The sequence below is a fragment of the Chelonia mydas genome, chromosome 9, assembly GCF_015237465.2.
Source record: "Chelonia mydas isolate rCheMyd1 chromosome 9, rCheMyd1.pri.v2, whole genome shotgun sequence".
In the NCBI taxonomy this organism is placed as follows: Eukaryota; Metazoa; Chordata; order Testudines; family Cheloniidae; genus Chelonia; species Chelonia mydas.
In genome coordinates, this window is record NC_057855.1 from 57,767,037 (window position 1) to 57,793,872 (window position 26,836).

General features: G+C 50.5%; 1 protein-coding gene across 15 annotated transcripts in view; it reads right to left on the reverse strand.

Annotated features, from left to right (window-relative positions):
• Positions 1 to 26,836, reverse strand: part of DGKK (diacylglycerol kinase kappa) — a 152,887-nt gene that overhangs the window by 53,189 nt on the left and 72,862 nt on the right. For 14 of the 15 annotated variants that reach the window (XM_043522399.1, XM_043522401.1, XM_037908862.2 and 11 more), the window contains 6 exons: positions 13,767 to 13,877; positions 9,185 to 9,265; positions 6,701 to 6,805; positions 3,110 to 3,242; positions 2,369 to 2,475; positions 289 to 414 (listed from right to left, as the gene is read on the reverse strand). In XM_043522399.1, the coding sequence (XP_043378334.1) occupies positions 289 to 414; positions 2,369 to 2,475; positions 3,110 to 3,242; positions 6,701 to 6,805; positions 9,185 to 9,265; positions 13,767 to 13,877 (663 nt within the window). The remainder of the gene's footprint in view (positions 1 to 288; positions 415 to 2,368; positions 2,476 to 3,109; positions 3,243 to 6,700; positions 6,806 to 9,184; positions 9,266 to 13,766; positions 13,878 to 26,836) is intronic. The other variant, XM_043522407.1, reaches the window with a different exon arrangement.

The following is a 26,836-nucleotide window of genomic DNA, read 5'->3' on the forward strand; positions in this document are numbered from 1 at the left end:
GGGATGGCTTTGTAACACGCCTTTAACCGTGCTGGGTGTGGGTGCTACAGCGGTGCTGACATGTAGCTGTGTTTGAGAAGGGCTTCAAACACACTGTGACCACAGAGCCCCACCGCAGGCAGAGCTACGTGTCTGCATCCACAGTCGTGGTTATGGCATGGAAGGTGTACAATATCCATATCTGATCCAGACAAATAATAGAGGAGGCCAAGGCGCTCAGAAACCACAGCGATGGGCATGGTCTGAGAGAACAGAATAAAGAAGGGGGTTGGAGGGAGAGGGTCTTACAATGGCCTTGCACCAGAGGCACCTCCAGTCCTGCAGCCGCCGTACACTGCCACAGGTCCTGTCGCACACGGCACACCGAGCGCTCACGGGCAGATTTCCCTCCAGCCACTGATGGGGCATGGCTACCTGAAGAGAGGAGGGCAGAGGAACAGGTCAATTACCTGGCTTACAGCCTGGTTACAGACACATTCTGTTCTCAGCTCTACCACTGGCCTGCTGCAGGATCTTGGTCAAGTCACGCCAAAGCTCCATGCCTCAGTTTCCCCACTGGGGATGATCATAATGGCCTCCATTGGAAAGTGCTTTGAGATCTGCAGATTAAAGTGCTGCATAAAAGCTGGGTGCTAGTGCATGCAAATGCCCCCTCGGTATCCAGCAGGGCCCGTGAAACCAGTTGTGTTGGGCATGGCAGGAGGCGGGCTATTTGTCCACTTCAGCTTGGCTTTCATTGTCCACCCATCTTCCAGCAGCCTCTGTTTCTGAGGGAAATTCCAGCGACTAAGATGCCAAAGCACCTAACCACACCAGCAAATCAGCTGTCTATGTAATGTTTGAGAGTAACAGCCGTGTTAGTCTGTATTCGCAAAAAGAAAAGGAGTACTTGTGGCACCTTAGAGACTAACCAATTTATTTGAGCATAAGCTTTCGTGAGCTACAGCTCACTTCATCGGCCCAGCTGGCTACGCTGCCTCGATTCGGGAGGGGGAGGGGGGGGGGACAGATGGGAACAGGGTTTTCAAAGCCCCTCAGACTCCCATCCCTCTGCCCAGCAAGCCTCTGGAAAAGACTTCACACCACCCACTCTGAAGAGCATCAGCACCCCCCTGTGGCCACTCACAGAGGAATGCCAGCTCCAGCATAGTGGAGAGGGCTGGGACCTCTCTAGATGCCCCCCACCCTGCTCCCTGTTCTACAACGAGTTATAATCATTGTCAGCGGCATCTGAGTCAGCCCCTCCTCTGGGCGTCGCAGTGCACCATCTCCAATCCGTACCCACCTCACCCATGGCAACCGCAGGCTGTGGAGTCAGTGGTGCTTGAGTCACTGAGCAGTTTGGATCTGGCAGCGTTTTCCATCCACTCTGCTCACGGTTAAACAGCAAGGAGAGCTGGGCAGAGGATGACAACACCCTGCAGCCATGTCATGCACTTGGGCCATCCCCCAGGGCCTGGCCACTGGCTTGTTGAGAGATGTCCAGCCTGGCTCACGATGCACAGGCTCCTCTCCAAGAGCCTTCAGCACAGCATGCTGATGCTTTTAAACTGCTGCTCACCTGTACTGGCTGTCACCTTGGGGCATCAAGGCCAGGACTCCGGAGAGTTGCCCATTCAATGTAATGACTCAGAGATAGAGTCTTCCCACTGAATAGCTCCCTGGCACTGACTAAGGGAAAGCAGTATCCAGGGGCTCTCCAAGGACCTCCACTGCCACAGCAGAAAGTCACTGATGCCTCTTCTACCCTAGGCCAGCATGGGAGCATGGCCTCATCCCAAACAGCCTCCCCATTTGCCGCCAGGGCCTGACTCAGCCAAGGTCTCAACATGGGCCTGGAAGAAGGGGCGCCCTCACAGCAGGGGCAGCTCGGGGGGTTCACGCCCCTAGCACAGAGATGAGAGAGAGGATCCCTGGGCCACATCCTTGCTCAGGCAAAGCAGGCAGTGGGGATGTTGCTTGGAGACAGGCTATGGGATTTGGCAATAGAATTGGCGATGGAGGAGCACCAGAGCATCTCATCCACCCACTGGTGGGGCCCATGCAGGACTGTCCCGGGGTGGTTCTAAGTGCAGTTGTTCTAACTCCTCCGGAGGAATTCGCTCCCGATCCTGGATCAGATTGGGCTCTCATGTATGTGGTGGTAAGTCTGGACAAAGTGCACTAACTCCATTGTGCTACTCCTGATTCACATCCATATAACAGAGCAGGCCCACTTAGCCTACAGCTTCCTTTACACAGGTAGGTCCAGAGCTAAAGCCATTGGCACCCTTGCTTAGGAAGGGTTGGCTGGTTCGGTGGCTGGCCCCAGGGTGTGTCAGGGCAGTGCCCTTCTTGGCAAGGGAGGGGGAGGGAAGGAAGTGCTTACCCCCTCTTCATCCTCGATGATGTCACTTCCTATGGAGGCCAGCGTGGTCCACTTACAGTTGTTGGTGGCTCTCACAGCACAGCGCTTGTGGGCTTTGAACTTGCAAACTAGTAGCAAGAGAGATGGAAAAGCCTGCAGGAATGGGAAGGTGGCAGGGACGGCTTCCCCACACCACACAGTCCTCCCTGCTCCAGAATCCCCCAGATGGACACCAACGCTTGGTCCATGGGCCTGACACCGCTTCCACGGAGAACAAACACCCCTTGGCTGCAGCAGTGCTGAATGAAGCCCACAGCAACCAACACATGTGCACAGGTGTCTGCCCCCTAGCATGGGCACCAGCATCCATCCCATCACAGTCCTTTGGACCACAGCTCCTTGCACCATGTCGCATTGGCTGCATTCTGCAGGGGTCATGCACCTGGTACTAGCGCATCAGAGACAGGACACTGGGCTAGAGGGACCTCGGTCTGATCCTTACATTTTCCTCACCCATGTCCCTTCTAACCCCAATCTTTCTCCCCAAGTCCCTACCTTCTGCCTTCCATTTCCCCTCCTCTCTCTCCTATTTAGCATACTGGCTTGGCTTAAGCAATTCCTGTGCCCACCAGATGAGCAGCCAGAAGATGCATCTTGTGGCCAGCTCAGCTAGGCTTTGGCAAGCATTCCCTACTAATCCCACCCAGGGTCAGCCCCACTATCTGTTCGTGGCTGCAGAGCCGGGGGCCGATGAGCCGGTACCTTCACAGGAGAGGCCATGGGAGGTGACCCCTGACAGGGCCTCGCGGCACACGTTGCAGAAAGTGGGTCGGGCATGGGAGCAGGCGTACCAGTTATGCATCCCAGAGAAATGTTCCATGTTGAACTGCGTGGCCTGGAATGACAAAGAGAATTGAGGTGTGTTTAGTGTGAGTTGGAAAGACAGCGGGAGCAGGCAACAAATCCCAGAGAGCAGCTGGGGACTTTCTCAAATGTAACAAGGCTCCAGGACTCCTGGCTCTCAATGGCCCATGCATCTCCTTGTGCCCTGTGCCCGCCCTGCCAGCCTCCAAAATGGTAGAGAGGAACCAACATGGGAGCAAAGAAGATGGCATAAGGCCAGATTTGCCCAGCTGGGGAATATCCCACCTGGCTGGCTCCAGGGATATGGAGTCTTCCACTTCTAGGTTACTGCATCAAATGCCAGCCAGTCTGCTGGAAGGCCTGACCACGTTTACCATCAGACGACTGCTTGGAGGCCTACATGAAATGAGTCAGGGGTCCTTGGCTCAATTCGAGTGGGTAGGTGCCCCAGCTCTGGAGACCACTCCCCACAATGTACACTCTCCTTGCCAATATCAGCAGATACATCATGCACCAGCCAGGAAGATGGAGGTGCTTCACTGCCGCTCCATTCACTAGCACAGTCATGCAGCTGTTATGAAAGCCTCAATCGCTTGTGCATTCAGATGGGACCGTGTCCTAGTCAGCATGAACTCGCCAAACAGCAGCGCCCAGCAGAATTCCTGATTATTCTTTTGAACTGACACTTAAGGCATGTTTCAGCCAACGTCTCTTCTTCATGATGAGGCAGCAATGAGAGTAGCTGGAAGATCACACCACAGCTCCCCTTTTAAAACAATTCTCCACTAGTCTCTACAGGCCAGGCTCTGCCTGTTCCAGATGGATACAACTGAGCTCTGGGCTCAGCGCAGGTACCTCAGGGATGAGTTTAGTCCTTGGTCTTTAGCCCTCTTATACCCCCCTTTGTAACTAAGATTCCTCTTCCCTCCCCCTACATCTTTTCTCCTCCCCCTGGTCCCTTTCCCCTCTGCCCCAAGGCGCTTGGCTTCCTCCCATTCGAAATGGGACTGAAGGGTTCTGTTCTGTACATTTGTACTGACACTTTCTCCAGCACCTGATTAGCAAAGGGGAGAGAGACCCCCACTCTCCTTAACCCACCGCAGCTCCCATGGGTCCTAGGTGCTGCCTGAGATGGGACCCACCCTGTGGTGTGCCCGAGATTGCTCACTACATTGTTACTGATTGGCTGTGCTCTCACTGTCCAGAGAGGAGATCGCTGTGACCCAACCAAATCCACAGCAGCTTCTCTGGAACTGCAGTGTTTGCACAGAACTCTGTGTGGTCAGGGAGGGCCTGGTATGTTCAGTGGCTAAAGCACGGGACTTGGGACTCCTGGCCTCTAGTCTCAGCTCTGGGAGGCAGCATGGTCAGCTCTGCTGGCTGGTGTGTTCCATACGGGAGCCAAATCTCCATCCATTCCTATGCCTGCCCCCCACCCACCCCTCCCCAGTCTTCACCCACCTCTGCAGTGGGAGGAGCAAGTACCGGATGCCTGCAACTGGGGAGTGAATGTGGGGCATTATTGCCCCTCGCCCCAGGGCATCGCCATAAAGCCTAAGCACAGTCTAGCCCATGTGCACAGGCTGAACGGCACTCAGTGAATGAGGCAGGGCTAGCAGTGAGTGTTGTGGGACCTCGGCAGGCAGGCTGGACAGCAGGCAGCACATAAGGCAGGGGGGTCAGGGAATAAGCAGGGACTAGTGCATACCTCCCTCATTCTGCGCTACTTGGGTGGGCACAAGGTGGGGTCTGCCAATGGCTTGGTGAGGCTGAAGAGCACTATTCCCAGCAGCCTCACTCTCCGGGCACTTTCCATCTGGCTCAACATGTGAGGCCAGGAGTCTTGTGGAAACCCAGTTGTGAGCACGTTGCTAAAGACTGCAGCGCAATGCATACACACAAGGGGGAAGCAGTCAAGTTACACAAGCAAACTTAACATTGGCATTTCCTGACCCCTGGCAGCCTTGGCATTCTCTCCAAGTAGTTCCTCGTCTGGCATCACTGGCTGCTCAGCTGGCTCTGTCCTACATGCTGCACTCATTGGCCCAGATCCTCAAAGGTGAATGCGAGTTAGGCACCTGAATACCTTTGAGGAGTTGGGCCATTATCTCCAGTGGGTACTGAAGCTATAATAAGAATATAACTTTTTAAGAGAGAATTCAATGGCATTTGGGAGCCTAATTGCCTCTGGCTCCTCTGAAGTTCCCAGTCTTCTCGTCCCAATTTGAAAACCCCAAGTCACAGGGATAATGATGAGTAGCTGGCAGAAGTCGGGGGAGCAACTGGCGAGGGTTCATGCCATGGCTGTGTTAATGGCAACAAGGCAGGGTGGAAGGACATGCACGTGTGTGATTGTTTAAGCCCCGAGCAAACCAAATACAATACTGTGAGGCTGGTGGGTGAGAATTACATTCAAGGACCCTGAAAACCGAAACCTGCCACATGAGCAGTTCTGCTGGGACGTTTATGCCTGGAAAACTGGTTCCTTAGAGGTGCCACCACTATGCATTTATGGCTTTGTTCAAGTCAGATCTCATGTTCTCTAGCCCTGTTAGCCCAGCGCTCACTCTACACGCAGTTCTGCTAGGATAACAAATCCTGTGCTACCGTTCCCCTTCCACACAGCATCTGCTCCCTCACTGACCAGTCCCACCGAGCCATTTCATAGCCTCTGTCCCAGCAAATGTCAGGAGCTTCCTGTAATGAAATGAATGAGCTCTACTGAACACGCTATACAGTTACACCGGATCGGACGTCAGCCCAGTGGGTTTATCCTCGTAAATTAGTAAAACACCAGCAAGTCTCCAAAGAAAAGGGGGACAAATTGGTTTGGCCAGTCATTAATTAATACCTAAGGAGCCAGTTCCTCAACTGGTGTAAACAGACAGCTCCACTGATTTTAACAGAGCTGCACCAATTGACCCCAGGTGAGGGTCTGGTCCACTGTGACATCAAAGAGAGAAAATCTGCTCCTGCACTGCCTGTTCAGGGAAAGCGACCATTCCAAAGACACACAATACAACTGACAGCATTTCACCATCAGAGAGGATTTAAGCTCTTTGGGACAGAGACTGTCTTTTTGTCCTCTGTTTGTATCGCGCCTCGTGCTTTGGGGTCCTGATCCATGACTGGGGCTCCTGGGTGCTACTGTATTACACCTAGTAATAATAGTAAAAGGCAGAGTTCACATCCAACTGTTCTCTCTCTCTCTCTCTCTCTCTCTCTCTCACACACACACACACACACACACACACACACACACACAGTGTTCACAAGGTCACAGCTAGCTACCCCATTGATGCACAGCATGACTAGCACTGTAAACCCTGTGTCTCATGACACTCTTCCTACGAATAGGGAGAATGCCATCCCTTAGATGAATATTGCTATGATCTCACTGTTTCCCTGTGTCCAGGACAGTTTTACTAACACTCCCTGTCGTGGGCCTACCACCTGGGGACTCCCAACCAGCGTGTGTGCCTCTCTTACCTCATTGATTTCCCACTTCTGCACGGATTTCAAGGCACTGATCCAGTCTTCCATCTCCTTCCGGTTCTCGGCACACAGGATGAGCTTTCGGAACGGTGTGATCACCTACAGAAGAAAACTGCCCTGCTAAGCCAGCTGCAAAGAGAACGGAGGCTGCTGGGCAGCCCACAGCTAGTGCAGAGGAGGAAATCCAGACTGCTCATAGATTGCGCTGTTGGAATGGTTACAACATGCAGAGGCGAGCGTGCTGCCCCCACTCACACCATGCAGGGCTACCGAAGGCGCTCGGGAGATCAGAGTTTCTCTACTCATTACAGGCGGCAAGAAGCACGGTGCCCACACTCTATTCCAGGGGGGCACTCAAGCCAAGCTCCACGTTCTCCCCCGCCTCCAATTCCTAGGGAATCAAAAGATAGCAGCCCCCCACAAGAGGCTGGTCCAGCCCTCCTCAGCTAACACAGTCCCAGTCCCAGCCTGGAGTTTTGTGCCCAACTGGAGACAATTACATGTATGTTACTGGCCAGCTAGAGGGGGCTCTGGGGCCCAATCCTATTCCCACTGAAGTCAGCAACAAAGCTCTCATTGACTTCAGTGGGTACAGGACTGGGTCCTTGGTGTGCACACTAGAGCAGAAGCAATGGGTAAATTCCCCTCCCATGCAACTCTGTTGACTCCTGCGGAGTTACAGCAAGGGTGAGCATGGCCAGTGGTCCGAAGCGGGCCTGCAACAGCCTCCGCTGGAGCTGTGTGTACTGGGGACTGGTCCAGGAGCTGCTAAAGGGAAAAGGGTGGGAGGGCAGGCCTTGGAGCCCAGCAAAGGCCTCTGTGGAGACCAGAGTGAGTGCACTTGTCATGGGAAGCTCAGGGCTACTCCAGCAGCAGTCCCTGTATATGAAATTCACCCTTGTGCAGAGGGGCAGCCCACAGCTTTAGCACCACACACATCGTACCGAAGTCCATAGGGCTGGGTTTCCCCCAAAACACAGCACTAATGGAGCACTAGCTGTCTGGAGGCTCACAACTACTTTGGTTCCTGCCTCTCCTAGCAGGAGGGACTGTTGGACATCCGCTATAGAAAAGTACAGTAACTCCTCACTTAACATTGTAGTTATGTTCCTGAAAAATGCAACTTTAAGCGAAACGATGTTAAGTGAATCCAATTTCCCCACAAGAATTAATGTAAATAGGGGGGTTAGGTTCCAGGGAAATTTTTTTTCACCAGAAAAAAGGCTATTTTTTATATATATATATATATATACACACACACACACACACACAGTATAAGTTTTAAACAAACAATTTAATACTGTACACAGCAATGATGATTGTGAAGCTTGGTTGAGGTGGTGAACTCAGAGGGTGGAAGAGGGTGGGATAGTTCCCTGGGAATGCCTTACTGCTAAATGATGAACTAGGACAGCTGAGCCCTCAAGGGTTGACACTTTGTTGTTAATGTAGCCTCACACTCTACAAGGTAGCACAAATGGAGGGAGGGGAGACAGCATGGCAGACAGAGACAGAGACACACACCCTGTGTATGTGAGAGAGAGATGTGCATTTCCCCTTTAAGTACGTTGACTCCACTCTAAGTACATTGCCTTTTTAAGTAGATCAGCAAGTTGAGACAGCAGCTGCTGCCAGCAAGCTCCCTCCATCCTGAGCCCTGTTGTGTCCCTCCCACCCCCCCGCTCTATGGAAATGGGGTAAGCGAGGGGCAGGAGCAGGGGGTAGGGGGACACTCTAACATTAGCCCCCTGCTTCCTCCCCGGCCCTGCCACACACACAGCCAGCAGGAGGCTCCCAGGAGCAGCTCCAAGGCAGAGGGCAGGAGCAGCACACAGCAGTTGGGGGAGGGACAGCTGAACTGCCAGCAATCGATAGCCTGCTGGGCGGCTGCCGCAAAGGGAACTTAGGGGAGCGGGGAGCTGATGTGGGGCTGCCGGTCCACCCTGGTTCCAAGCCCCCACCAGCTCGCTCCAACGGACTGCTCTTCCTGCAAGCAGTGGACAAAGCAGGCGGCTGCCAAACCATGTTATAAGGGAGCATTGCACAACTTTAAACGAGCTTGTTCCCTAATTGATCAGCAACATAACAAAACAACATTAACCGGGACGACTTTAAGTGAGGAGTTCCTGTAATTAATTTATTGTATCAGGAATTAAATGACCACATGCTGCAGGATAACTTTGCCCATCCTCCACTACAGGGAGATGATCCCTCCTATGGGACCCCCATGCTCGGGAGTACCCAGAGCATACCCCTTAAGTACAGTCTGACACTTGGTTTTGTGGGGGCTAGGGGGAAAGGCCTGTTGTGAAGGGCAGCAGCCCTACTCGGCTCCCTCCCCCATCCTTGACACACAAGGATAACAACAGGCAGATTGTGATGCAAAGCCCACTGAAGCCAAGGCGAGTATTTCCACTGACTTCAATGGGTGCTGGACCAGGACTGCTGCAGTGCAGTGTGTGAGGTACTGTCCCTTACCGTGAAGCTGTTGTTAATGTTCTTGGTGCTGGTCTCTGCCACGCTGGCGTCAGAGAGGTCCACTTCATCGAAAATCAATGACTGGGGAGGCATGAGGGAAAGGGTGATATAGCAGAGACACCAGCAATGAGACAGTCTCAGCCTTCAGCCCAGTAACTGAACCCATGGAGCCTAGCTCTGCCCAGGCAGTGGAGGGAGATCCTGAGACCCATAGGCTAGGGAGACTTGCTTCACCTTAGCACCTTGGGCACTGATGGACGGAGAAGGGCTCGCCTGATGATCCATGGGACCCCCAAAGCAGCCAGAAGAGCAGGCTCAGGCTGCAAGGCTGTCCCTGCCTTTGCTCCCACTGCCAGAGGGGGAGATCTGGCTTGGTGGCAATCTGTCCTGCTGCCAAAAAGGGGGTAGGGTTAGATCATGAGGGAATAGTGTGCACAGGCTGCAGGATGCTCTAAGGGGCCACTTGTTCTGCTTCTGCTCAAGCTGCAGGAGGGCCAGACCCAGGCCTGGTGAAAGTGGGATCACCCTGGTCTACACCTGGCCTGCATTTGGGCTGTGGAGTCTATGTAAGGGAAAGTTCTACCCGGGCAGGCCAGTACGGTGGACCACATTTCTAAGAGTGGCCGGCCAGTGGCAGTGCCTTGATACCTAGCCACCCTGATGGGGGCACCTGGGTATCTACAGAACTGGGCACCCAAAACAACTGGCCATTTTGGACCATATAGCCTGCTGGGACTCAGCCAGCATGACTCCACAAAGCGAGCCGCTCTGTGTCAGAGCACAGCTCAGGGAATATTAATTAACTATTAGGTTACGGTGACCTGGTATACCCAATTTCCTTGACCTTCCATGTAGCTTTGGGTGAGGACCCACATGAGACTCTGTGAAGGAACATAAGTTGCCCATGGGAAAGGCTTACAATGGATTCAAACCTGGTCAAAGCAATTGGAACCAGGGAGTCTAGTGAATAGATGTTCCTCAAGATGGCAGAGGGTCCTGGAGTGACCTACAGGGGATGGGACAGGGACAAATTCCCTAAGCATTTATTCGCCATCTGGAGAAGCAGGTTGGCATGAGGGGATGCCATCCATCAACGACACTAAACTGGTCTGATCAGTAAGATCCAGATGATGATAAAGCTCCCCCTTCCTTGGAGCTGTTGGTCTCTAGATCACAGAGTAAGGGGCAGCAGAATAAGGATGACAGACTTCACAAAAGCAGACTAAAACTCAGAGAAGTGATAGGTGAGGTCCCATGGGAAGAAAATTTAAGGGGAAAGGGAGTTCAGGAGAGCTGGCAGTTTCTCAGAGAGACATTATTAAAAGCGCAACAGCAAACTATCCTGGTGCAAAAGAAAGATAGGAAGAATAGTAAGAGGCCAATATGGTCAGAGGCCATCAGGAGCTCTTTAGTGACATGAACATAAAAAAGGAATCCTACAAAAAGTGTAAGCATGGACAAATTGCTAAAGATGAGTACAAGAGAATAGGGCAAGCTTGTAGGGACAAAATCAGAAAGGCTAAGGCACAAAATGAGTTACACCTAGCAAGGGACATAAAAGGCAATAAGAAGAGGTTCTTTAAATATATCAGGAGCAAGAGAAAGACAGAGAAAAGTGCAGGTCCTCTATTTAGCAATGAAGGGGACCTAATAACTCAAGAAAGCTGAGGTGTTTAATGCCTATTTTGCTTCAGTCATCACTAAAAAGGTTGATTGTGACCAGAGACTTAACACAATTAATATTAGCAAGGGAGAAGAAACGCAAGCCAAAATATGTTACAGAAAATTTAGCTAAGTTAGATGTATTCAAATAAGCAGGGCCTGATTAAATTCATCCTAGGGTGCTTAAGGAATTAGCTGAGGCAATTTCAGAACCATTAGCAATTATCTTTGAAAACTCCTGGAGGACAGGTGAGGTCTCAAAGGACTGGAGAAGAGCAAATATAGAACCTGGCTTTAAAAAGAGGAACAAAGAGGACCCAGGGAATTATAGATCAGTCAGCCTAACTTTGATAGCAGGAAAGATACTGGAACAAATGATTAAACAATCAGTTTGTAAGCACCAGGAGGATAATAGGGTTATAAGGAATAGCCACCATGGATTTGTCAAGAACAAATCATGCCAAACCAACCTAATTTTCTTTCTTGTTTTCAGTAAGGCTTTTGACACAGTCCCACAATATTCTCATTAGCAAACGAGGGAAATGTGATTTAGCTGAAATTACAAAAAGGTGGGAGCAAGACTGGTTGAGAGACCATACTCAAATGGCAGTTATCAGCGGTTCGCTGTCACACTGGGAGGGTGTATCTAGTGGGGTTCCATAAGGGTCTGTACTGGGTCTGGTACTATTCAATATTTTCACTAATATGTTGGATAATAGAGCAGAGGGTATGCTTATAAGATTTGTAGATGACACCAAAATGGGAGGGGTTGCAAGCACCTTGGAGAACAGGATTAGAATTCAGAACTACCTTGGCAAATGGGAGAATTGGTCTGAAATCATCAGGATGAAATTGAATAAAGACAAGTGCAAAGTACTACACATATGAAAGAATAAAAATAAAATGCACAACTACAAATGGGGAACACTATCTAGGTGGCAATACTGGTTAAAAGAATCTGGGGAATAGAATGGATCACAAATTGAATATGAGTCAACAATGTGGTGCAGTTGCAGAAAAAGGCTAATATCATTCTGGGGTGTAATAACAGGAGTGTTGTCTGAAGGACACGGGAGGGAACTGTCCCACTCCTGTGGGGGGGAGGGATAGCTCAGTGGTTTGAGCACTGGCCTGCTAAACCCAGGGTTGTGAGTTCAATCCTTGAGGGGGCCATTTAGGGATCTGGGCCAAAAATTGGGGATTGGTCCTGCTTTGAGCAGGGGGTTGGACTAGATGACCTCCTCAGGTCCCTTCCAACCCTGATATTCTATGATTCATTCTACTCGGCACTGGAGAGGCCTCAGCTGGAGAACTGCATCCAGTTCTGGGTGCCACACTTTAAGAAAGATGTGGACAAATCAGAGAGGGGAGCAACAAAAATGATAAAAGTTTTCAAAACCTGCCCTCTGAGGAAAGCCTGGGCATGTTCAGTCTTGAGAACAGAAGACTGAAGTGGGGAGTGATCCCAGTGTTCAAATACATTCAGGGCTGTTCTAAAGAGGATGGTGATCCATTATTCTCCACATTCACTGAAGGTAGGACAAGAAGTAATCAATTTAATCTGCAGCAAGGGAGATTTAGATTAGATATTAGGAAAAGATTTCTAACTCCAAAAACATTTAAGATCTGGAACAGGTATCCAAGGGAAGTTGTGGTCCCCATCATTGGAGGTTTTTAAGACCAGGTTGGACAAACACCTGTCAGGGCTGGTCTAGATTACTGGGTGCTGCCTCAGCACAGGGCGCTGCACCTGATGCTCTCTCGAGGTCCCTCCCAGCACTATGATTTACAGCAGGACAATCTGGGCATCAATAACATTCCCTAGCAGAGAGAAAGGGCCAAGTCGGTCACCATCCAGACTCGCAAAGGACATGCTGGGAGGCCTCTTGCTGAAGATATTTAGGGTGGGCTTCTCAAATACCCAGACCCTCAAAGGTATTGAAGTGCCTAAGTCCTATGGAAATCCATGAGGAACTGGGCCTTCCCATCAGCCTAACTCTGCTCTCATTCACTCAACTGGGATCAGAGTTAGGGCTTGTGAAACTCCCCCTCCTTACAAACAAGACTGAGCAAAGTCCTGGTGGACACACTACAGGGAATGCTCCTTCCCCTCTCTGAATCCTCTGTCTTTCGGAGCCATCTTCTCTGTCCAGGGGAGACCCCTCCTGGGCACTAGAGAGGTCAGGAAATCACTGCTTGCTTGGTGCGCTGCACGCTCCTCTCCAATGGGTTGGCGAGTGATTGCCTGTTCCTGAGATGGGACCCAGCATTCCTGGCAGGGGCTGGCTGCCTTGCGGGGCTCTGCCAATGGGGACTGCATTCTGGCAATGTGTAGTAATAACCCAGAGTGCTGGGGTCTGAAGACAGAGTGAACCAATTAACGAGCCAGCTGTCCGTTTCAGGAGCTGGCTCACTCAGGTGCGTATATCTGCAAGCGTGTGTGTGCGCGCATGCCGGGGGAGGGAAATACCTGAGGTCAGTGGTTTATTAGCTCAGACAGGGTTGCCCTGATTGGATAGTCAGGGTAGCACTAGCTCCCAAGGCTGGGGGAGAGGAGATCCCCCAGGTTAGGCTGCTGGACATCCCAGATAAATGGGGTAGACCCAGGTCCAATGCCATGGGGACAAAGGGAAGGCAAAGGGGAAGGCCAAGCCCCAGCAGCCTGTGGGCGGATGAGAGACCGAATGTGTGACAGGCCCCTCTGTGCCCCATCCCCATCCGTTGAGGGCAAATCTGCTGCCGCGCTGGCTAGACAGCTTTAGCTCAAGCTGTAGCAGCTCATGCTTAGAGCTCCACAAGTCTTCTGCTGAATCCCCGGGGCATGAGCCATGGCAGCCATCACACTGGCGATGCCCTGGGGCCTAAGGGAGCCTCCTCCCAGAGCTTCCCCAATGCCCAGGGGCTGCTGGGTTTATCCTACCTTAGAGTCCTTGGCATAATACAGTGTCCGGCCCCGCAGCTTAAAGTATCGCCTCTTCCACCTCTGGAAGGAGCTCGTCTGCTTCAGTAACAGCCCCTCCTTCACGCTCTTCTGCAAAGAGAGTCACAGGAACCCAATGAGTCTTCGCACCCCAAACCACAGCTGGCCAAAGGAACCCAAGGCCTTAACCCCTTGCATGCCAGGGCCTGGGCCATGTACAGACTGTTCCAAGGCAGAGCCTGGCACGAGCCAGCAAACCCATGAGATGCAGCCATGAAAGCACAGGGTAGAGCAGGGAGAAGGGGTAACATACTAAAGAGGGCAGTGATCTGTCAGTTCATGCCCACATACGGAGCATGGCATAACTCAGTGTAGCACAATCAAGATCACTGGGTTTACACCCATTTCCACCAGCTGAGGATCTGGCCCATTTAACGACCTGGGATCTTAAAGAGACAGCACATTTCAGACACCTTCAAACCCAACCCGAGCCAAGTGCATGGGCTCAGGAAGGGGGCACCTTCCTGAGACAGAGAATGTATCTGTGTGGCCCCTTGGTTTTGGCATGGAGGAAGCCAGTGCAGGGAGTATGGGTCTGGCAAAGTGGAGGACCACACAGGAAGATTTTTCAACCCTCCATCTTTGATGCAAACCACTTTCAGTAACAGAAAATGCACTTTGGATATAGCAGGGAGAGGCCGGGTGGGAGGGCAGGTGGTCCCACATACAGAGGATGCTTGAATTATGTGTGTTTTTAAATGCATTGGGACATTAAGGATTCAGTTAGTTAACTGTGCCATTCATGCCAGGATAAACAACCATGCAGACAAAAGCAGAGACACCCCAGGCACTCTGTGGCTGAGACCCACTTTGCAGACCCACTTGTCAATCACTGATTTACAGATTCCAAGGCCAGAAGGGCCCATTGTGATCATCCAGTTGGACCCCCCCTGTACCACACAGGCCAAAGAACTGCCCCACAATGATTCCTGGAGCAGAGCTTTTAGACCAATTTCCAGTCAGGATTGAAAACTTGTCAGCCAGAGTGAATCCCACATGACCCTCAGTAAATTGTTCCAACGGGTAATTATCTCAGCGTTAAAGATCACCCTCCCCTGAGAATAAGACCAATGTTAAGGTTTTCCATTTCCCCAGGGAGGGACTCATTTCTTTCACACACTCCCTGAGCTTTCAGTCTGTCTGTTAGATTTGCATGACTAAACCCATTGAGCCCAGTTCCCATCTTCCTCCCTCCAGGGTAAAGCAGGAATAAAGCCGGGAAGACAATGGGATGACACGGGTGTCAAAAAAGAGACAATCAAGACCTTCTTTTTTCTGCTCCATGCTTGGCCTGGCAGCATGCAAAGCCCAGAGGCAAACTGGGCCAACATGCTACATACTCTGTTAGCCCTCTTTGCTGGTATGGTCCTGGGTCTGGTCCTGAGTCAGGAAAGCCCGTGCTAAGCCCACACTTAAATGCTTTCCTGGAAATGAATGGACTCAAGCATGTGCTTAAGGGCTTTCCTGAATCGGGACCTCTGTACTTACACAAGGCTAACGGAGTCCAACACACATCTGGATTGGAACAGGTAGAATCCAAGCCCCATAATGACACGAGACTAGTGTGGAGCAGTGCAGACTGTGATACAGATAGGGTTGCCAGGAGTCCAGTTTTCAACCGGAATGCCCGGTTGAAAAGGGACCTTGGGGGCTCCGGTCAGCACTGCCAACTGAGCCGTTAAAAGTCTGGTTGGCGGCGCAGTGGGGGCCCATGGCTGCCTGCCTGCCCTAGCGTCGCGCGGCTCCTGGAAGCAGCTGACAGGTCCTTGCAACTCCAAGGCACATGGGCAACCAGGGAGACTCCGCACACTGCCCCCACCCCGAGTGCCGGCTCTGCAGCTCCCATTGGCTGGGAACCACAACCAATGGGAGCTGCGGGGGTGGAGCCTGCGGGCACTAGGGCAGCACTGCAGAGCCCTCCTGGCCGCCCATGTGCCTAGGGGCTGCAGGGACCTGGCAGTTGCTTCCTGGGAGCCTCATAAGTGCCGCCGGGACCCCGCACCCCTCCCACCCCAGCCCCATGCCCTGATCCTGAGCCCCCTCCTACACGCCTACCCCCTGCTCCGGCCTGGAGTCCCCTCCCACACCCAAACTCCCTCCTGGACCTCGCACCCTGCACCCCAATCCTCTGCCCCAGCCCTGAGCCCCCTCCCACACCACTAACCCCTCATCCTCGCCCCACACCCAAGCCCACATCCCCAGCCAGAGTCCTCATCCCCCCTCCTCCACTCCAAGCTCCTGCCCCAGCCCGGTGAGAGTGGGAGAAAGCAAGAGACAGAGGGAGGGGGGTGGAGCGAGCGGGGGCAGGGCCTCGGCAAAGGGGTGGGATGGTGTGGGGGGAAGAGGTGTTCGGTTCTGTGCTATTAGAAAGTTGGCAACCCTACATACAGAACAGACCCCACAGAGCCCCTTAGAGAGGTAGGATGGCCCAGTGCTTAGGGCACTAGCCTGGGACCCAGGAGACTTGGATTAAATTCCCTGCTCTGCCACAGCCTCCGTGTGTGACCTGTGACCGTGCACAGGTCTCTCTGGGCCTAGTTCCAGCTGTGCAGTGGGGAGAGTGGCCCTGCTCTGCCTCTCCCAGGGTATGAGGATAACACAATGGAGATGGAGAGGCACTGGTAAGGGGGGCCAGATAATACCAGAGCTAGAGACCCACCATGGGAGAATACTAGGCTTGCTGCCATTTTCTGCAGCCCAAAGAAAACCACCTTTTTTCCCTCTGAAAGCAAAAAGGCTTTGTGAAATGAAGGCACCTACTTGCTGCAAGTCACTTCATAAGCCCATTTACTCCTCAGAGACAAAAAGGCAACCAATGTCCACAATGCAGAGGGGGCTGGTCTGACAGTAAAACACAAGAATCAAGCCTCCAATCTATTAACTAGTCAGACCTACCCACTTTGTATCTGCCCTAGATATCGAGATCTTCCATTGTTGTTTGTAGTGCTGTTGGAGCTGTGCTGGTCCCAGGCTATCAGAGAGGGAGGGGGAGAGTAATAGCTTTTATTGTACCAACCTAGAAGAGAAGGAAGGAACTCAGAATTACATCACACCTGCCTCTTCTGGTATGGAGCTCAGCCCATGACTTCTGTATTTGAGATCAATCATGTTGGCTCAGTAATGGAAAAGTTCCATTCCTTTGGTGAATCATTTATTTTATTTGCTGTTGCATAGTTCCAGTTCTTTGTTGTTAACTACATCAAATCAGATTTCCACTGAGACTGCAGCTGTACTAGCAGCCTGTGATCAGCCAAGCCCCCTGCAAACTCCTGAAATTGCTTTTGTAAAAGTTTAGAATTTCTGTACAGTCCCTTGTTGTGTGAAATGTCTGTGTGTTTCAAACAAAGGCCTCCTGCTCAGCGCAAACAGCAGCATCCTTATGGCACTTGGATGAAAATGCAGAGACTCAATCCACTGAGTGTCTTTGGGAAGCCAGGCTATCAATCCTATGGTATCAGTCAATCAACCAGGAGGCTGACGGCAGGGTGGAAAACATTTTGAACTTCCCCCATGTGCTATGTAAGGTGCTACTTCTTTCTTCAAGAAGGTTTCAACAGTGTGCTCACTGCACAGAAAGCAAATGCTGGAGTTGATTGCTTCTGTGAAGGTCTCTCATCTCTTTCATTTTATTTTCTCTGAGCAAAATGGCAGAGATCCTCTCATACTATACTCTGCATTTTGGGGTGCTCTCTTCAGTAACCTAGACACAATGTAGGGCAGGTTTATTTGCAGCTGTACAATCAGCATTTAGCAGCAATGCATTTTCCCCTGAATAGATACTATTATCGGGTCATTTCTCATGTCTGATCAGTCATCTTGCATGAACATGCTGATCCTCTTAGTGCTTCCTTCAGTTTTTCCCCTTTTTTTCTTCATTTGCAGCATCTGAGTCTGGAAGTTTAAATCTGTCTGGTCTGGAGGAGTTTATTTAGAGCAAAGTGCTTCAAACACTTCATTACATTGCTCATTTTGTGTGACACTGAAGGGGGCATTAATGCAAAAGAAGGTCACAACTTTAGTCTCAGGTTTTTGTCTTGATCTTTTTAGTAGTACAATCACCACTCAACAAGGGCTCAGTGGTGCACCATGCCATGTCGGGGAGCAAGAGGAACACAAGGAGACGTTTATTCCCTTGCATAAGCTATCCACGGCACTGGACCCTGCTTCTGCTGGGCCGCTGCCATTCTCCCTTCTGTGCAGATGGATTTAGAAGTGGGTGGAGCATGGCGGCCAAGCAAAGATTGCTGCCTGCCACCATGGAGCAATGACTAGGCAATAACACTCTGCGTATGCTCTGGAGACCCCTTCCTCTGGCTGCATGGCACAGTTACTGCCCTGCCCAAGTGATCTGGGCCCTGGTTTGGGTATCAAAGCCTGTGGGCTGGCCTGTGTACAGACTTACACAGTTTCACTAAAGGGAGGTTGAACTGATTTAGCTAAATTGCATCCGATGAAGTGAGCTGTAGCTCATGAAAGCTTATGCTCAAATAAATTGGTTAGTCTCTAAGGTGCCACAAGTCCTCCTTTTCTTTTTGCGAATACAGATTAACACGGCTGCTACTCTGAAACCAGCTAAATTGATGTGACTCTATGTGTGGATGCTCTTAACCTGCTGACATGAGTTTAGGTTGAACCTGTTACGTAACAAGGGCAAGAGAGCCAGCTCCTGAATGAAGGTGCTGTTGAAGGCCTAGCACAGGGATTCCAGTTTATCATTGTGGCTACATTTCGATGAGGACAACGGCAATGAAAATGTGTCACTTACAACAGTGCTTCTCAAGCTATCTGATGCGGGGGACCAACAATTTTTTTTTCCAATGTGTGCGCAGACCAGCAGCTGATGGCTCGCAGACCGGCACGGGTCCGCAGACCACCACTTTGAGTAGCACTGACTTACAGGATCATCAGCGTTCTTCTCCAATGCCTCAATAGGCAATTTCATTCCGTGATACCATTGATCTCCAAGAAGCTGAAGGAGCCAATTTTCTGTATCATGCACATGAACCCCTTTCTATCTCGCTGCTTAACGACTCTTGACAGTGTTTCTATTTGATCTAGATTGAAGAATGATTGATTTTTACTCCTTCAGTACATTCATGGGCTTGTTTCCACTCCCCAGTCACCAACGACTCCGGACAATTGGATAGCTTGCTAACAGGCAGAGCTCAGACCTTTACCCTCTCTTCGCACCTCGTGTAGCTTTTTAGAATGCTTTCCATTTCCACTCATACATTGCAGTGAGAGCCAAACGTCCAGAGTATCAAACATCTTCATATTATGGTCAGGTGAATAGCTCAGAATGACACACAAATTCAACAAGTCAGGGAAAATTGACCCTCCCCTCCTCCAACTCCTCACCACCACCAAAAGAAAACCAAAAATACCAATACTGCCTTTTTTTTCCTGGATACAATCAAATTAGTTTCATGCAGATTTCATAAGTACACAGGATCAACATGGCACAGTACACACCTGTAACTACACCAGGCTGATACTGCACAACACAGATTCTTCAGGTACACCCAATGGATGTGGCACCAGCACCAAATGACTGACATGGCATCATGGGCCTTAGTCTTTGGAACAGCACTGTGTCCTGCTGTTCCAGGGTCCCAGCCCCAGACACACCAATGGCACCCAGCCCCCAGGCAGAGCACCATTCCTGACAGCATCCAGGATCACATTTGACACCAGGGCTGATGGCCCACAGCAAAGACGGACTAGCTGCTCTAACTCTGCATTTCTTAATATTGCCCACCTGCAAAGCCCACTTGGAACACCAAAGTTCAGCTGCACCTCCTTGTCCCAGTCCACACAGGTGGTATAACAGACAGCAAAGAAGCCCCCAGACAGGTGGGAGGAGGATCACAGGAGGGGTTGTGAGGGAGGCCTCCATCATAGATGGAGCGAGCGCTAAATGAGGCCAGGCACATGTCCTTTGCATAGGGTCACAGCCTGTGGTGCTCTGGTTTGGAGGTCACTTAATCTTCCTATTCCATAAAACCATTTGCAGTTCCTCCCCTCCCCCCATGACTTTGGGTGAGGACAAAACCCATCAACTGCCGGTTTTCATTATTGCAGAATGAAGCAAACAGGCGATCGCTACCTGCCTGTCAAGAAATAGTCAAATCCCAGCATTCATTAGGGTCAGGTAAATTTTTCTTTTTAGTGAAACATTTATGTAAACTTTTATCCAGATAAAATCCAGCCCACAGGCTCCCAGGAAGTTGGCCCTCTGCATGGCAAATGCAGGATGCTCTTAAATTAAAGTGTTCCACATGACAAACATAGGACCATAATGTTGAATGCAAAGAGCTGCCTATGATTCACCCTCTGGTGCCTAGATTTCACGGCAATGCCTCAAGAAAACCAGAACCCCTTCATCAGCTCTAGGCACAGTAGATGCCCAGGTTGGGGCTGTGGACTTAGCCCGACACACGAGGTTTGCAAAGAGGTGGAGTGAGGATCAGGTTTTTCCAGATAACACTGCAGTTGTGCTTTGCCTCTCAGCTGTCCTCAAGTTTGCTATAACACCTTACCTTTGTTCTTTCTCGGGCAGGCACCAGCCCTGCTACCCTTTCCAAAACATAAACAAGGAAACTTGGAGTTTAAATCTGTCTTAAGAGGACCCCTTGTGAAGGGGCAGTACTAAAATGTGCTGCCAGGTGGGGAAAGCGGGGCAAACCTCCCCAGGATTCGAAACACTGCAGAAAATTCACACTGCTGGTTCGCTAAAAAGGAATTAATACCCAAATAGCTCCTGTTTCAAGGGGACTCTGCAAATGCTCTTATTCCACTACTGAACAGAGTTGCCAGTAGAGGGAGCATAAGATAACACTCAAAAATATCCCCAGAGCTGTGCTGCCCATATGGACCATGCATATGACAACAGGAATATAAAATAAGCAAACAATTTGTATCATGTTCTCCAACAGGGAAGCTGCAAAGCGTCTCAGTGAAGCCCTGGTTTAGATGCTGAATGCTCCAATTAATCAGGTTATGCATGAGGGTATTCACCACATAAATAAGTTTCAATATAGTTTTATTATTATTATTGTTTTCTGCTCTGTGCAATCCTTCAGGTTAAAGACATCTCAGGATACAGCATTGTGTGAGAACACAGGTACGAGCAGAGCCATGCAGCTGCATGTATTGCCAACAGGCTCAGCAAAGGCTCCAAAACAATGAAGTTAGGCCCCAAAATCAAGAGATTGCCATAAAATCATGAGATTTGTAAAATAATATACATTGTGTTCTTTTTATTTGCTTTTTGAGACTTTAAGGAGCACTTGGATCATGTTTTCAAGCTTCTCTCTGTAACCAGGAGGGCCAGAAACTTTCAATTGAAAAAAATCCCACACAGGATTCCAGGACCAGGGGCTTTAGGAAAAAGCATCAAACATTTAAAGAGTGGGAAACACTGCCTCTGGGATGTTTTCATTTAACCGGGAAGTATCTGAGATTTTTTTGAGGGGGAGGAAGGAAGAGGAAACACACACACTTTGCATTTCTTTCTGTTATGAGCCTTTATTAGCCAGGGGTCATTAGCCATTTTATCCCTGCATCTTGCTTTTAAGGAACAGAAGGGGGAAATTATCTCTGAAAACAGGTAAGAGCAGAAGTGAGGGATGGGAAACGTCACTTTTGAGCTTCTAAGAGGCTGCAAGGTGACAAACAACAAAACTAACCACTGCAAGTGACTGGGCATACAGCCCCTTTAAACAAAGAGCCCTCACGATGAGAACTTTCCAAAGACTCTTGCTTTCTTTGCTCTTATTTCCTGGTGTGCCAGGCAGTTATTAACGTTGTACTTCTGTTTTTTGCCTCCTGATATAAACAGGTTCCTTCTTTCTAGTGAAGCAGCTGCACTAATCAGAGCAATGCTAACATCTCCCCTTTGCTGAAGCATCTAGACTGGCTGGCATTGCTTGTTCCTTCATTTGCACCTTGAAAGGTATGAGCAATAGTGGACTAATCAATAGCCCACGCCTCTCTGGGCTTATCAGCCTTCCAGTTATCTGCTCCAGTCTGATGGCCTATTAAAATAATGGCCCTGCGCTGCCCTCCCCGCTCTTTGCAGCAGAATATGATTCACTCAGACAGAAGCGCTAGCAGAGAATTAAATCTGGCCTCCAGGACCAGAAGGAAGGGGTGCATGGGGTAGAAAGAAGCAGCAATCTTGTCTCATCTTAACAGCAGCATCTGCCTCCCTTTTCACTGGTGCAATCACCTGCTCTGTGGGGTGCAGTGATGAGTGAGGGAAACATTCAGATAGTTCAATTCCCCATTGCCAGCTCTGGTGAGGTCACTGCGAATCTCACGCTATTTAGTGTTTTCCTTCAGGCCCAGCTGCTGAACCAGGTTCTTCCTGACGAATCTCAGCTTCCATTTACAAAGAAAAGTCAAGTTGCATGTTCTCCTGGGAACGTGATCCCCAAACCTTCCAACACCAGAGGCCAAGTGAAGAAACCCAAAACTTCACTGTTGTAAATCTCCTGGTTTTTATGCCAATCTCGTGAAGGGCTGGGGAGGGGAGGCTGGGGGCAGGGCAGGCCTGAGAGTCACATGGGCAGACGAGACGGGCTCCCCACTGAAGAGCCTTCCAATGCTGAACACCACGTTGAGTAGGTTGGAGTCAGGAACTGACTGGCTCAGTGCCCACACAGGCATCTGAATGACATGGCCAGATGTTCGAAAGATCTCAGCATCCAGCACCAGTTCACCTTGAGAGCCTGCCTGGGGTAATTCTGGCCATGTCACTAAGGCCAGGTCTCTGCTACACACCCACTTTGGTATAACTAAAAAGTTATATCCCCCGTCTCCCGATGACATAGCTACAGCCTCTCGCAGAGACGGAGTTATCATCTCCCATCGGCTTAGAGCATCTTCAACAGAAGCGTTACAGTAGCGCAGCTGCACTGATGCAAGTTCGCAGTGTGGACCTGCCCTTAGGCTCCTGCGTGAGGGCTAAGAGCTTTGGAAACCTGACCCGTGCTGAGCAGACAAGGGATGCTGAGCGATGCCGTCCTGGTGGAGAAGAAGCCGACTCCCAGCAGCAGCTGTGAGGCAGGCATGATGAGGGTGTTGAGCCCCAGGTGCAGAGCTCCACAAGGCCACTGTCTGTGCTCTCAGCAGAGACGCAGCCCTGAGGATCCTCAAACTGTTTGGATGAAACGAAACCCTCCTCCAGTACAATGTTCTTAGAACACCTGATACTGTGGGAGCCTAGGCATAGCTCAGGCAGCTTCTCCTGGCTGCCCTTTGAATGCTGCTGCTGTTTGCCTGGCACCCGGCCATGTTGCCCCTCCTCATTCTCCATGGCCAGGCTGAGTGGAGGGACCTGGCAAGAAAGGCCAACACTACCCCTTCCTAGCAAGGGCCTGATTAGAAGCCAAGGCACTCTCTCTCTCTTCAGGAGCTAGCATGGGGTGGGCAAACTATGGCCTGCGAGCCATTTTAAGCCAGCCCTCGAGCTTTAGCTGGGGAGCAGGGTCGTGGGCCATACCACGCAGCTCAGCCCAGCTCCAGCCAGGGCGGTGGGCCACACCACGCAGCTCGGCCCCGCTTCAGCCAGGGCGCAGGGTCAGGGCCACTCTGGTGCTCCAGTCAGCGTACTGGGTTGCAGGCTGCACCACGCAGCTCCTGGAAGCTGCGGCATGGCCCTGCTCCGGCTCCTATGTACTCCAGTGACCCCCCTCCGGCGCTCCAATGGAAGCTGGAGAGGGATGCCTGCGGATGGGGCAGCGTGCAGAAACGCCTGGCCGCGCCTCAGCATAGGAGCTGGAGAGAGACATGCCATAGCTTCCAGGAGCCATTTGAGGTAAGCACTGCTCGGAGCCTGCATCCCTGAGCCTCTCCCCACACCCCAACCCCCTGCCCCAGCCCTGATCCCCCTCCCACTCTCCACACCCCTTGATCCCAGCCAGGAGCACCCTCCTGCACCCCAAACCTCTCATTTTTTCTGAGGTAACACTTCTCATCAAAAGCTTCAAGCTTCTCCAAGGGCCCTTTATAGTTAAGAACTCCTGGCTCCATTGTCAATTAGGAGGCTCCAACGGCCTTTGAAATTAATTTGCTGAGGTACATTTAGTTCAGAAAAGGAATTCACTGATGTGGAGCATGATCTGTCTTGTCCCAGCAGCTGGAGGACCGGGCGGTTTAGTTCAGCATTATTTGTCTCTGATTAGAATCAGATCTTCAATTAGACATGTAATTAATCTGTGGAACTTACTGCTGCAGGATATTGCTGAGGCAATCATCTGATTAAAGGTCTACAGACTCTTTTTATCATCTTATATAAACAGGAACAGCAGCTGGGATTACAATTTCCCGGGGACAATTACCGGGGCTTTTGATCTTAATGCTTCACGGTACAGCTGATCATCTAGTAGGGTCAGAAAGGCATTTTCATCTACAGCGCAGTAATGCACTAGTAGGTAAATTATGAAGGTTTCTCTGAAGCATCTACATTGGCCATTGTCAAAGACAAGAAACCGACTAGATGGACCGGTCTGTTCAGTATGGCCATTCAAGTTCCTATTAGTTGAGACAGGGGCCATAACACGCGGCTCAGCCCAACTAAAGGAAACGCAACTAAAGGGAATTTTCTCATGCTCCCTTCCTGGATATCTATGGACATTATTCCACCCACTAGCCCTTTCACTGACTGGAACAGCTGAGTGTGCAGCATGTGACTCCCATGCTCCTGGGTTGTTCTGGAAGAGGTAAATGCAAATAGTCTGCATCTAGCTCCAACAACACGCAATGGGACCCCGAGAAGGACAAGGGTCTCAGAGCTTGGGCTGCAGCCCAGGCTCAAACATCTCCACCGCAATTAACCCATGCCCCATGAGCCTGATTCAGGGGACAGCCACAGGTGTTTAATTGCAGTGTAGACATGCCTATATGCGCTCTCCCAAGACAGGGAGCTTGCTCTCTACCGGAGACATCACCCTCTTCCAGAGCAAGCCACTCACTCCTACTCAGTGCTGATGAATCCTGGATGTTGGGTGGGCATTCAGCCTTTTAAAATGGGGAGAATATTATTTATGTTGGTATCCCAGTCATGCCTACGGCTCCACTGCACTAGCTGATGTACAAACACACAAAATAACACAAAGAAATAGTCCCTGCCCCAGAGAGCCTACGTATAAGACATGCAACAAGCGCTGGATGCAACAGACCAGGGTAGGAGTGTGTAGAGGGTGCCATAAGGAAACATTAAGCAAATACTGGCCCACGATCCCAGCTTCAAAGTGCTGGGATTATCATCTCCATTTCCAGATCAGAAAATGGAGGCATGGTGTGGTGAAATGTAATCAGCCCACAGAGAGGAGTAAAATCCTGAACAAGGGATGGAAATCAGGAGTTCCCGGCACCCACACTTGTCCCCAGGCCACTAGACCGCACTTCCTTCCAAGAACAACGTAGTCCAGGGGTTCTCAAACTTCATTGCCTCGCGACCTCCTTCTAACAACAAAAAATAGAAGACGACCCCAGGAAGGGGGACTGAAGCCTGAGCCCAGGGGCTTCAGCCCCATGCAGTGGGCTTTGGGCTTCAGCTTGGCTCCGGGCTTCGGCTTCAGCCCTGGGCCCCAGAAAGCCTAAGCCAGTCCTGGCAACCCCATTAAAATGGGGTCGTGACCCACTTAGGGATCCTGACCCACAGTTTGAGATCCACTGAGTGTAGTCTAACAGTATTTACCTACTGCACAGCAGTGTTTGTGAGATTTCATTAATCAGTGTTTGCAAAGCACTCAGCAGATTAAAGGGGTTGCAGAAGTGTACAGAATGGCTATTTTCACCCACTGATATTTGATTGGTATTTAATCAGATGCAATAACAACCCTATGCAATTCTTGCCTTCAATTAACCAGGACAGTAATTATGTCAGATAGCACTAAATAATTAAATACATATTTAGTGAGGATTAATTACTACTGTGTAAATGACTGGCGTACAAGAAGTGGTGCACAGTGTATGGCTTTAACAGGAGCAGCAGGGCGATGGCATTTTGCTGGCCTGGTTACAGCTCATGCTGATGTTTGACAGAAGATCTTAATTGATGAGAATGTCAGCACTTGAGGGAGCACTTTAAAGAGCCATACACCACTCTTTTCACATTCTCTCCCTCTTGAGAACTCCTGCTGCAGGTACCTCACTGAAGAGCGACACACTAACATGACACGGGACATCTCTTGCAACATTTTGTCTTCCCGGACAAAGTCACTGCAATCTGACATGATGACATTTGCATTATGACATCAGCAGATTCTCTGGCCCATGCTCTGCAAGAGGTCAGTCGAGAACAGACGGTCCCACCTGGCCTGAAATCTAGTAATCTAAGTAGTGATGCAAAGATTACCGTGTCCCAAAGAGATATCTTCACCACTAGGGAACCCTTTCCAGGCTCCAGGACTGAGCCATGAGTGCCCCTTTACATGTCAGGATATAGAATGCTCTTCCAGTGCTGCATACAGCAGCTTAATGTTCTGTTTCAAACTGACGATCAGAGTGTGAGCAAGACTTAGAGCTTTCAGGATGAAAGTGAGTCTGATCTCAGAATCCCCAGCTTGCAGAACTGTACCCGGGTTTCATTTTTTCTTGCACTAGGAATGCCTAAATTTTTCCCAGTTCGGTCAAGGGCCGCAATGACAGCTTGCCTAGACCATAATGGCTGACCCTAATCTGCAAAGCACAGAGTGCCTGTCATAGCAGGGCTCCAACTCAGAACTGGGGCTTCTAGGTGCTACCGCAACACAAACAATGGAGCTGACTGCATCGCAAGTGCCCTTTGATACCACATTGGAGCCTGCAGGTCTCACTGTGCAATACTGTGCGGATCAAGATGAAGCACTGCATGCTGGGACATATAGTCTTCATGGACAATACCTCATTATTAAGGATGAGGGCTATTGCAGACTGCATTTGTGCTGCCATTAATGCCACTCCCCTTACTCCGAGGGTCAGGTTCATCTCACAAAGACAGTGATTCAACTGAGAGAGACATT